Here is a 13,038-nt window from a genome sequence, read left to right on the forward strand (position 1 = left end):
TGGATTTAAGAACGTCTCATGGGCTTAAACTCAAGAGATCAGATCTTTGGTGTCCATGTTGGTATCCAGTTAATTTCTTCTGCCCTTTGTTCCTGTCTGGCATGTTTTCAGTTGGAGTTGGAGGCCTTCCTAACCTAACCTGAAATCTAAAATACTCTTAGCAGAGTCAGCCTATGGACAAACTGTGCAGGTGTAAAATTGAAGGGCAGCATTTCTAGAGTATTGGTGGCTAGCTTTGTGAATGCAGGGCAAGAGATAGAAAGATTAATTTTACTCAGGGCAGTGAAATAGCTGGGTCTGGTCTTCTTTCCTGTTGAGCATTTTTAACTGTATTTTTTCCTTTTGAAACTTTCTGCTTTGTTTCTAGGAACGTTGAGTAAGTTTAGTGAAGAGGGGTTGTTGAAAACATACTCCTTTTCTGTCCTTTCTGGGTTTGTGCCAGATGTATAGGCCCAGTGGAGGGTTATTAATAAGGAGAGCATGCAAGCTATATGCAGAGCTGTAGGAATGAAATAACTGATGCAGTTTTCAATGGCTGTCTCCCCTTTGTGCTGCCCCCTGCTCCCTGTGGTGGTCCTACACTCCCAAGCACTCTGGATTATACCACCATGCAGACATAAATAAAAACACTTTTGTGAATTTATTGTAAACAAAACATTTCATTGCAAAATTGTCATGAAAATAGAAATCTTTTGTATACAAGTAAAAGAAATTTCATACTTGCTAAAGTATAAAATCTACACACTCCATAATGACATGCATGCAAATTGAAGTCCACTGTGTAACTGATCACAAAGAATGGAGTTCATCTCTCCTGGGTTAAATATTGTCTGCTGCATAAGAGCTACTTTTAATGTCTGGTGAGCAAGGCGGCTGAGGTTAATCCAAAGCAGCAAGGGACACTCATTCCCAGACTCTACCCTGGTAGCTTGTCAAGCCTTAAGCGCAGAACCCCAGCCAATGGTTGTTGGACGAGCTGCTTCCAAGTGTGATCCAGCCACCCAGGGAGCCTGTACTCTCTTCTTCTCCCAGGCTGGATAATCAGGTGCAGAATGTCTGTCCAGCTGGTCAAATTCATGAAGGTGAAAGCGAGTTGCCAATTGGTTCACCATTCTTTTCAAGGCAAGAAAAGCTGCAATGACCTGAAAGGTGAGGAAGAAGGCAAAGATGATGTGGACTGCACGCTCCAGTGGCTGGATCTTCAGACCCTCATTAAAGAGCAAGAAGAGAATTAGGGGAAACTGAAGGAGAAGACTCAAGAGCCAGAAACCAGCCAGCTCAGGGACCTACAACAGACAAACATAACAGGAAATGTTAATAATTATAAAAGCTGGTAGGTTTTATAATTCAAGCATTGTGTTATACTATTAAAAAGGATTTTTCTAAATCTTTTGCTATAAAGTTAATTTTTCATCTCCCTAAAGCCTACATATGCTGTGGGATCACTAAGAAATGGGGCTGTTTGAAAATATTCTATCTAAACTGTTTTTCCATAGAAAAATGGGTTTTAGATTCTACAAACCTTTTGGGAAAGTGCCTTTTTGTGGAAAAAGTTTGCTTGGCAAGAACCAGAATGTCTGAAACGCCACATTTTTGCTTTCAATATGGCATTACAGTACAGTGGTACATTGTAGTCTGATTGTTCTGTTGGCATTCTCTACTGTGTGGACTCCTCTCCCATAGTACACTTGTGGCCATGACTTTAATATACACGATACTAAAATATGTCATGTATCAGGTAGTGTGAGCCCAGCTTATGTAGAAAAATGGGAGCATAAGATAACTGGAACTGCAATTAATATGAAGCAGCGTGGCATCATTTTAGTGTCAGAAAATTTTTTGTTTTTCAGGTTTTTTTGTTGACAAATCACAAGTAGGGAGCAATCTCATTTCTGACCAGCTCTACTAAGAATAGAACACAGATATCCAAGACTGTAATGATGAACTGATGCTTCAGTACAGTGGCACAAGGATTCTTGTTGCAGGGAGTGTTTAGAACAAGATCATGGTCGTCTCATGTTTTCTTTTGACCAATACAACTGGCTCTGCAGGGAAGCCCTAGACTCGCTGATGCATCTATGGGTTTCAAAACAGTTCGGTAACAGAAGAAACCAAGTGACATTTGATTGCTGGTCTTTTCACTCTGTTGCTAGACTTCCAACCAAGTATGCCCTTTTTGTCCCTCAATGATGTGAAAGAAGTGGACATAAACAGGAAGGTGAAGGAATTTGTGACCTCCTTCTGCCTATAAAATGGCTTCACCAGCAGTTAAGCCAGCTCAGTTGCTGGCCACCAGTAGCATAACTAAGGGTGGTGAACACAGATCTGATCTCTGAGAGGCACCAGCCCTCAATAACTGATTTTAGAGGGGATGCCCATGCAGTGGCAGCAACAGCCCATGTGTGGGGAACCCTGTGACAGCAGCAGCATTATTGCTTTGTGTGCAGGAAGGTGAGTCTTTGGAGTGCTGGGCGCCTCTTTTGCCTCCTGGGCAGGGAGACAAAAAATTTAGTTACACCTCTGCTGGATACTTTATTGAGGTGTGCTGGAACAGTGTGAGGCTGGTGTGAACAGCATTATTCTCAGCCATTTCATTTTATCAATGTAATTAAGGAAATGGTAAGATCTGGAACAGTCAGGGTGATCTTCCAGTATTCTGATGAGAGGTAAGAAAGGAATTAAAAGTATAAAGGAGTAAGCAACAACAAAAATAACCTAGTTACTGGAAAGAGAGAGACCTGTACCACAGTATAGTGCCAGTATGCTAGTTGGACTCGTGATCTAGCCAGTTCCAAAGGAATCATGCTCTGCTCTACAGAGTACCTCCATAATTCTGAATGCAAACCCATGCATCATGACTGCAATGTTAACGGCTTTTAGAAACTTGTATGCAGATGGGAAGAAGGGTTTATTCATGAGGAGTTTCATGTAGGAGAGGTTTTGAGAAGAGAGGGGAGGCAGACAGAAGGGTCCTCAGAAGAACGAATAAAACAAGGGGGTGGTTTAAGGAATTGAAAGGAAAACGCAGTTAACTTTTAATTCAACTGGAAGCATTTTTGCCTGGGTATTGAACCTACACTGAAAACTTACCTGTTACATTTCTTTTTAACAGTTAATGCAATCCTGAATTAACTGCTCTGGGAGATGATAGGGACCTACCTTCTCTTGCAGATTGCCTATATATCCCAGATACAGTCGGATGGCCTCAATTAGAGAGGCAAGGATGATTATTGTGACCAGGATGAACTTGTAGTAATCTGGCAAGACTGAGTACTAGAGAGAGGGAAAAAGAATAAGAACTTTGTGAGAACAGAACTATCCCTAGTTAACACGACTCCTACAGCAGCCAGTATATTGTGTATGAGACCTGTGCAACACTGGCAATGTTTCTGGCATCTGACAGGCAGTAGCCCCTGCTGTTCAGTCGGCTCTCTATCAAACTCGCCATTAACTCTGTCAAGACCTATTCCTCCTCATACCCCAATACTTATATACTCCTCCTTGACATCATTTAATCTATTAACTTTCCACATCTGGATTAGAATTATTGACTGGAAGAGTTATTTTTTAAGATGGGACACAGAAATAAGACTGACAAAAGAAAATTGCACCCTTCAACTTTCATTCTATCTAAGGACTCACCTTCAGCTGAAGCATGACAACACTGCTCACCCACCAGAATGGGAAAAAGTAGAGGTTGAAATAGAGGGACATCTGCAATGGCAAACTTGAAACTATTTCATTATCTGGAGAGAAAAGGGAGCTTTTATCATCCTGTTTGTCATACATTCTCTTTCCAAATACAGTTGAGAAAGACACAACTACCTCAAAAAGAGTAACTTTCAAATCAATATGTTAATGACTGAATTTCAAACTTGGACAAATGAGTATCAAGTGTTAAATTGCCCAAAGTTTGCCTAAAACTGTGGGGTCAAATAAATTTAACTCCCCTATGCTAAATCTTTGCCTGTAACAGGATATCAAAGATGCCTGCAGAGCCCTATCATCCAGGTTGCAGTGCTGCCCAGAACTTGGACTGGAGCCACACACCATATGAAGCATTCCCCACACACTGGATCCAGCTTGCCCTGTGCCACTAATCCAGCCTGTGGGATAAGTTTGATACTCCTGGCCTACAGCATTCTACAAAATCTATCATAAATTGCAGCTTTTCACTAGTCAGTAGATAGTACAATTTTGATGCCTAATGAAAGAGGACTGAGAAGCATCATCTAGTAACGCTTTAGTAGTCTCTGTAAACTGAGCTGATGGACTCAGCCCAAGTCTTACTGGATAGATATATTGCAAGAACCACAAGTGATTCCTTCTGTTGACAGTTCAGCAAAACAACTCACAATTAGCTAAGCACAAAATTAGATTATGCTTATATTCATTACGGATCCCTAGAGGCCAAGATCTCTAGCCCTGCATGTTGGTAGGGAAACTTGTACTGTTTGTTCACAATGCCATTAATGTTTCTTGAATCTGACAGGCAGTAGCCCCTACTTTTTAAAAGCAGCTACCCACCAAACCAGCTATTAACTCTGTTACGACCTCAATCCACCCTCATGATGGATCACTGGCCTTTAGCCATGTCAATCAAATGTAATTTGTGCATAGTTGGTTTAAACAAGCTACCTAACTGGAATGTCCATCAAACAAAATGGAATTGCAAACCAAACACTGTAGTGAGGAAGAAGTTAGTTGATAAAACCTGAAAAACCAGAACTCTTGAGCCCTGTGATAATATACAGATAGTAGAGTTCCACAACAGTTCAAATTCATCCATAGGTTCAAAAGATTAGACTCGGTATTAAAAAAAGTTCTATATTTAAAAAAGAACACAAGAGAACAGTTTTGCCTTTAATTAGACAAGCTTATTTGCATTACCTCATATTTAGTATGATATCAATAAATACCTGAATGAATTACTAATGATCTGTTTCTCCTACGTCCCAAAGAGCAGCTCAGAAGAATTGGCACTTGCTACCATTTGCGGGCAGGTGCCAAGTTCTTATGATCTCACTTCCATTTCCTGTTAAACATCTCTTTGTTTCCACAGGTGCAACCCAAAAGTTCTGTATCTTTTTTTTTTTCTTTTAAGGCTTGTGTCCTGATAGGTCACACTATATCACTGAACCCATCTTCAAGTATTGACTAGTTTCTCTTTGACTTCCAGTCTCCTACAAGTCCTTGCTCTACCTCAGAAAGCATCATCATTGTTTCCAGTTCAGCCTCATGCAGTCATGGTACCTTCAATTCCCAGACATATCCCAGAAATCTTTTTTTCAGATGCTGAAGTATTTGTGATAATTAATTAGCTAGGTGAAAGGGCAGGAGAATATAGTAAAGTAACTGGGACAAGGCTTTAAGGTAATAGTGTAAAGAGGCAACTGTCTACACTAAAAACAGAAGGTGCAAGATGACTGACACATGTTTAATAATCCAACATTTTTATCTATCAAAACTATTCTAACTAGTAGGAATGGGAGATGACCAACAGACACTCCAAAATATTTTCATTACTTAGCTATAACTTGCTTTCTTAGTTGCAACCTGTCCTGATGAATGCAGGACAGTTCATTTCCAGATATTAGGAAAGGAACTGCTTTTAGAGGGCCGTTCAGAACTGGACCAACATATCAGTTGATATCGGCAGACTACCCTTCAATGGATAAGTAACATCTAATTACAAGGAGGCACTTTAAACTGTTGCAAGTTATTTATGGATAATGGTAATGCTTTTGATTAATGATAGAGGCCAAGATTTTTAATTTTGTGTGTGACCATCTTGTGATGCTATGCTACACTGGGTTGTTCTAAGTATTATTCCAATGGGTACATTTCTGAAATACCTGTCCTAATATTTCAATATTAGGCCAAATCCTAATACTTGGATTAGGATTTAAGATTGAGTTTCAGGTAAATAGTTGACAAAAATAGCCAAAAATGTCACCTTCTTCCCCCCACTCTTGAACTAATTTAATTGCTGCTTACTGTAGGGTGTAGTAGGACACACCGGAGTAAGATACTGGGTGTGTTTGTTTATCTTATTCCTTGTATTACAAACAGCAAAGTATTTCTTCATTTGTCATTTTTTTATGTAAAAAAAATCCTATTTGATACTAAAGGTTGTGGAGAATCAGAAGGTATCGAACTAGGCTTTATAAAGTATGCTGCTTGCTATTATAAAGAAGGGACTCAAAGAATTTAAGCACTGAAATGGGTAAATCCCATGCCCATGACAGCCTCTGTTATTTTAGCACCTGAATACCCCCAAGTTGCAGGGACAGAAGAGGTTCAGGAGGTTCAGAAATGGAACAGTGCTGTTTACTGAAGGGGATGAGCCCATACTACTAGTTCAATTACCTCTGGTGCTTTTTCTACAGTCCTGGGAGCCCTGGAGCCAGGCTGTTTTGGTATTAAAAAAAAAAAAAAAAAAAAGGCAGAAGGCAGGGTAGGTATGTACCTTACAGACTAAATAACTAAGATTCTGTATGTGTGTGTCTATATCTATACAGAGAGAGAACAAGCTTTCTTGAAGTCTACCCCACTTTAGCAGATGCTGTGAAAAGAGGAGCCTAGACCAACAGTTCCCAAACTCTGACAAATTGTGTACCACCAATTTAAAACAACACAACCTTAAGCACCACCAGCACATTTTTCAGTTCAACCTTAAGTATCACCACAAATTTGTCATATAAAATAATAATAATAAATGCATACCACTGCCAGGGTGTCTGCATACCACTGGTGGTACGTGTATTACAGATTGGGAACTGCTGGCTTAGATCTTTCACTGCCAATGATGAAGAGAGCTTGAGTTCAGGAAAATTAGGGGTGTGAATATATGCCTGTGTGTGTGTGTGCCTGTTTGCATGTGTGTAAATACGCCCACATGCCCACCCATGTGTACCTCTATCCAATTCAGAATTTGTGGAAGGGGTGATATCTTTTATTAAACCAACTAGATTTTTGGGAAAAAAAAGGCTTCATAGATTTCATAGACATTAGGTCTGAAAGGGACCTCGGGAGATAACTGAGTCCAGCCCCCTGCCCCCATGGTAGGAAGTCAGCTGGGGTCAAAGGATCCCTCACTTGCAAGTTTTCTTTAATTGCAATTAAAGACTTTTTTCTTCTTTGCAAAAATCTAGTTGGTCTAATAACAGATATCACATTTACCACGAGTTCTGATTCCTTTTGCCTCATGTTGCTACAACCTGGATATCTAATTCAGTAGTCTCCAAAGTGGGATGTGCAAGACGATCCACTGGGGTGCAGGAAGAAAATATTAGAACTTCTATTTATATTTATATAAATATACATATATTGGGGGTGCATACTCAAAAATTTTTTACTGATTGGGTTGCACGATCAAAAAAGTTTGGAGACCACTGATCTAATTCATTAAGCCAAAAGCCAGCTTTGGGCCTTGGCGGGGCCTGCTGACAGGCAAATGCGGTGCAGTTCATCCGGGATCACTACGCATGCGCCAACAGTGCCTAGCGGGGCTCTTCTGTCGGGCTAGGTCGTTCCCGCCCCTCCCCCCTTATGTGGCGGCGCCGCTGTTGGCAGCCGCGGGGACTGCTCGCTCGCAAGTTGGGAGGGAGGCTCCCCTCCGCCTGCGAGTGAGTGAATTAGTGCAGGAGGAGCTGCGCCGTTGGTTCAATGAGCGAACGAAGGAGAGGAGGCATCTGGGCCGCCATCTTGGTTCCTGGCAGCGACCCGCGAGGGTGCCGCCACCGCCGCCATCTTTGCCGCTGGCACAGAAGCCAGGCCTTACCCGGGCGGCAGCCGGCGTCAGGGTACTCCGGGACGGTGCGGTTGCTGTCGCTGAATACAGTCCGGCTGAAGTTGCTAAGCCGCCTCCGGACTGGCTCCGGCAGGGCCATGTCCGATTGGGAGCGTCTAGGCCGCCAACGTCCCGGTTGCTATGGGAACCATGAAAGCGAGGCGGAACGGGCGCCCCGCCCCCATTGTATAGCCCAGTTAGCGCCTCAGATCCTCCTGAGTGTCTAGACGGCCTGCGCATGCGCGGTCGCTTTACCTAGGTTCAGAGCCACGTCTTCTCTGCTGGCTTTTATGGAGGTGCGGCTGCAGGCGGGTTGCGTGTCGACTTGGGATGGGGCTCCGTCCTGGCCTCCATTTAGGGCTGTGTTGTCAGGTTAGCATAGTTGTGCGATAATTGCAGCCCTTGTACGATGTACAATCATTGTAAAATTGTTCAAATTGTAGGACATACAAAAAACCAGAACGCTTGGTTCCAAAATGGTACCTTTTATCAGACCAACTGGAAAATGGCAAGAATATTGTCCTTTATTTTTTGCAAGCATTCGGGATCAAAGTCCCTTTGTCAGGCTCTGGGGAAAATGTAGATGGTACAAGATGGTAAAAAGTCTCCATAGGTAGGAAGTAAACTTCCCTTTTGCACATGTAGGATGATTTTGGATGATTTTTGAGTTTTTGCATGACTTTGAGGCAGCTCATTGATGTTGCATATGCAAAACCCAAGTCACTCTCAGGGACTCTTCGCTGACTTCTGTGTTCACTGTTAGCACTTTCTTATGATATCTTGCCTCAAAATGAAGAGAGGCTTCAAAATTGACAACCCAGTTCTCACTCACTGGTGAGTTATACTGAGCAATGTAAAGTCAATAAGAAGACGACTTACTTGCATATTTCCCAGTGTAGGATATTTTTTCAGCAAATGAGATAATTTTGAGCTTTCAATATGATCATTTACTATTTAAAGGCAGTGCGGCAGCTTTCCTCATTACCAGTGCTTTACACTAGTACTAGAGTCCTTCCCCCTCGAGTCTGGGGTCAGGACCATCCTTTTAAAACGATTCCTGAACCAGGCAAGAGCCCCGTTGTGGGCAGCACAAAGGCACAAGACTGACAGGCCTGCAAGCACAGAGCCTGGGGCTCCCTGGGGGCCAACTTCCCCTGGGCTGCGGCAGGGTATATCCTGCCCCAAGGGCTGCGGAAATAACAGGTCTGTTCTCAGTGTCCTGTTCCTGTTCCCCCAGTGTCCTGAACTTAAAAACTACAAAATACATATTCAGGAGGCATGGCTGCACTGAACAGGGTTTTTCCTTTGTCCATTGGGAATGGTCCAACGGAAAAGGGAGAGAAAGAAGCCAGGTCAATAAGTGTCCACACTTTCCCAGCTTTTCTTTTGCTCAGAGGGAAATTGACACTTGTTTCATGAATAACATTGTGTTGTGAATGACTGCATTAGAAAATACTCCCTCGGTTGAGAAACTCGCCTGTGTTGGGGCAAGTTAGTCTGGTGATACCATCCCATACTATTTTTGAGTGCCCTTTTTTCTTCTATCTGAGTATTTCCTGGGCCTAAAAATTGCCTTAAAGTCTCTCTTTCTTTTATTTTAAAAATTTGGTCACCTTACTAACTGTGCATGGAGCCCCAGGAGGGATGGATCAGTTTGCTAAGGCTTATTAAAATGTTATAGGGTCTGATGTTTTCAGAGAACCAGGGTGAAGTCCTTCAGTACAACTAATTAAGTATGGAAAAAATTGGTTTCCCCCTTAGACCACAGCTGAAGATCAGTTTGCAGCCTTCAATATGAATAGCGATAATACTTGGAATTTTAGCTTAGCTAATGTAACTACAGAATGTAGTCATATAAATGTCAAATCCATTTCCTTTCTGCACCCCTCCCCCTCCTACAAAAACAACAACAAAATCTTATGAAGCTATTTCCCTTGGTAATATTGGCTGGTAGTGAGTTTCACAGATTAATTATCTGTGACTGAGAAGAATGTTTTAATCCATTTTAAGTTTAATTCCCCCTATCCCAGTAGGTCAACCACACAGAAAAACCATAAACATAACTTTTCAAAAGTTTGTTTGATTTTGAGCTGGTGAAAGCAGTTGGATTGACACCAGATTTGCCTCAAAAGGCTTCCCGTGGAGGCAGGGGTCTTACTGCTTGAATTCTTCAGACAGCATGTAAGGGGGAGATGGTTTTTGGAGAGCCACAAGGAGGATTGGGGAAACTAGAGGGTCTAATAGGTTCTGGAGGGGTTAGGTTCCCAGTTCAGGAGTAAATACTTTATTGAGTGGATGGATTTGCTAAAATGATGATGCTGGCAAATATATTACAGCTTATAAGGTTGGTCAAGTGTTGTTATCCCTATTTTACAGACAAGGAAATGCAGCAAGGGTCTAATTCTGTAGAATGCTGAAATCTCTAAGATTCAGTATAAATCCTGGGAATGAGAAGAAAGGTAAGCCAATTAACCTTAAAGCTTAAGATGAAAGACAAATAATACGGATTTATTCTAAGAAAGGTAGGTCTATCCTGGTATCAAAGGTGCAGTTCACACCACATGTAGACTAGTGTTTCCTCGATTTTTGATACTTGGGATGCCTTTTTTAATGGATTAAAACTGGTGGCACACCAAATGGGTGTGTGTGTGTACATATATTTATATATCTCTTATTCAAAACAAAAAATTCAGGAAGAAATTATACCAGTGTTAAATGTACTGTTAACAAATGACACCAAATATATTTTTCTTTAAGCAAATATAAATTTCTATACCAGTGGTTCTCAGTCTTTTTAGTCTCCAGGTACCCCTCTGTAACTTTTCTGAATTTCATGACACCCCAGTTGAAAGTCACTGAGAGATCTGAACTCTGAAAGTGTGTGTGTGGGAGGGAAGCTTGTAGCTAAAAAAGTTGAGAATCACTAATTTAGTTTGTGCCACTTAAGCAGTGGGGGCAGATGTTCACCTGGCTGAGCGCTGCGCTTTCCACTGTCTGCTCCCTCCCAACCTCTGGTCTGTACCTCAGGGCAAGGGCAGACCATCCTGCTGAGGCTGCCCCTGTAGGGTCTCGCATGCCAGTGACCAGCCTTGCAGGCCCACTTGACCCTGGGAACATGGGAGGAGTGAAAGAGATGAGCCAGGTTGCAAACTGCAGCTCTGTGTGCACTTACTCGCCTACACCCAGCAGACTTTTTTGCTGGGAGCATGGGGGGTAGGGGGACATGGCTAGAGTGATCACCTTTTCACAAGGGGAAGACAGGACGCATGCCCACCTCTCACCTGTCCTGCTACTGCCATCACCATGGCTAGCTGAAAGGAGCAGAGCGGATGCAGGCTGCTTGCTGTGAGTTCATGGCACCCTGCTTTGCTGCCTTTCCCCTGGGATCCCCAGGCTGGCTGCTTGACCCCTGCCCACCCAGCAGGAGCAGAGGGCACAACTCCATGCTACCACCCCTGCCCTTGCTGCTGCCAGGTGGGCAGGGGGGGCCTCACCATGGTGGCACGGCCAGCGCAGGGCCCCCTGCAGCAGGGTAGGGACCCCTGAGACCGCAATAGGTAGCCCACATCTGCCTCTGCCCTGTGCACAGACCTGGTGGGGCATGTGCTCCACATTCCCCCTGCTCCCTGGAGGAGTCTCCCATGTTTTTGTCCCGCTCCTTGTCCTGGGCCCATGCACCACCCTGCTTGGGCAGCATGCCCAGCCCCTGCCCTGCTTGCTGACTTACCATGGGGGCATTGATCTGTACCCCCCCACCATTGACTTACCTGCAGGGAGCTGATGTCCATGCTGCCGAGCTGCATCTCCTAGCCACATGCATTTGTGTGGGCGCACACATAAACTTAGCACCCTGCTGCCAGCCTGCAAGGGGAAAACAGCTATTTCTCAATCCCTGCAGGTGCTGCAAATCCAGGACAAATGCTGCCCTGCAGTCATGATGCCCAGGACTGGGACTTGAAGTTCTCATTGCAGAACTGTCCCACCCAGTTAGGGATGTATGGTTACCCTAGGGCTGGTACAAGGCTGCCTGGGGGCAGAGAAGGGTGGGAGAAGGCAGCAGCAGTGATGGCACTCTTCAGAAGAGTAGTTGCAGGTGCTGCTGGAGTAACTGGGATAGGCGCAGGGTGCTAGGTTGGGGAGAACAGCATTTGCTTCTGCACACAGGGATCTTGAGGCACACCCTTTGGGAATCATGGGTGTTGAGATACTCACCCTAGCTTTAACCTACATGGCTCACATACTCTTGGCAGGGTAGCTACAACAACCTAAAACTTAGTACAGGTTAAGTGCCTGAGTGTGTAACCATGCTGTTTCAGACAGGTTTTTCAGCCTGTCCTGAGTTACGTGCTTCCATAACTATTCTGCTAGCAGTATCCAAATTGAGCTGATTTAAACTGAGGGCATATATGCCTATGCAAAGTGCAGTCTAGACATATTCTTATCAATGTTTTTAGTTAGATATAGAACCCAGGGCTGTTTGTAGACATGCTCACCATTTTATAAACTGTGTTAACTGATTCACATCACACAGGTCAAATCAAATTTCAATTTAAATTAAGGGTTAAGAAACATTAAGGGGGTTATCCCCCTTCTTTACAGACCAGATGTGCTTCAGTAGGGCTGGGGGCTTAGTAAGGATACTGATACTTAGTCAGGATAAGGTGTTGTTGACACATCTGACTTTGTAAAGGTGTTGTTTTGTGCCTGATAGGCTCTTTTGTGGTGCAAAATGCTTATCTATTAAGGAATGCTTATCTGAGCTTTTCCTAAAAGCAATATGGTATATACCTGTTAACTAATACAGTTTAAATTGCCTAATGCAGGCTGCCCTAGTCTGCATTAACTTTAATCCTCATTTCATGAGGATTAGTTGATTCGAACTGGAGCCAGTTTTAATGTCCAACTGTATGTAGTGATGGCTGTAGTCTGGATTAAACCTAGAAAAATGTAACGTCTATACTCCTAATTCTGAGTATACTCCTAATCCTTTTATCTAAAGGATAAAAAAAGTTATCTAAAAATATAAAGCAGTATGGGGTGTTTTAAAGATTTTTTTTCCATTTGAGGAATCACTATAAAAAAGGCATTGGGTATTAGGTGGATCTCATAACATTAATACTTCTTTTAAATTGAATTGCCTGAAACCTCATTTTATTGTTGCTATCTTAGTCTTGGTCAATTTAATGCATTTTAAATTATGGGTGCAATGTCCCTTCTGTTTTGAGTTAACTGAACACAGAGAGGGA

General features: G+C 43.0%; 1 protein-coding gene across 1 annotated transcript; it reads right to left on the bottom strand.

Annotated features, from left to right (window-relative positions):
• Positions 1-627: 627 nt before the first annotated feature.
• Positions 628-8,031, bottom strand: TMEM17 (transmembrane protein 17). The gene is made up of 4 exons (XM_090050410.1): positions 7,784-8,031; positions 3,643-3,746; positions 3,160-3,273; positions 628-1,286 (listed from the first exon to the last, which is right to left on the bottom strand). The coding sequence occupies exons 1-4, from the start codon at positions 7,890-7,892 to the stop codon at positions 933-935; spliced, it is 681 nt and encodes a 226-aa protein (XP_089906536.1). The 5' UTR covers positions 7,893-8,031; the 3' UTR covers positions 628-932.
• Positions 8,032-13,038: the final 5,007 nt, after the last annotated feature.

The sequence above is a fragment of the Crocodylus siamensis genome, chromosome 1 (genome assembly GCF_052110815.1).
Source record: "Crocodylus siamensis isolate JL-2025a chromosome 1, ASM5211081v1, whole genome shotgun sequence".
NCBI classification, from domain to species: domain Eukaryota; kingdom Metazoa; phylum Chordata; order Crocodylia; family Crocodylidae; genus Crocodylus; species Crocodylus siamensis.

Coding starts and splice junctions, on each gene's coding strand:
- TMEM17 (XM_090050410.1), bottom strand. CDS start 7,892: ATGGCCCTGCCGGAGCCAGTCCGGAGGCGGCTTAGCAACTTCAGCCGG. Junction 3,274..3,642: donor TTGTCATGCTTCAGCTGAAG/GTGAGTCCTTAG, acceptor CCCTCTCTCTAG/TACTCAGTCTTGCCAGATTA. Junction 1,287..3,159: donor TAGGCAATCTGCAAGAGAAG/GTAGGTCCCTAT, acceptor TGTCTGTTGTAG/GTCCCTGAGCTGGCTGGTTT.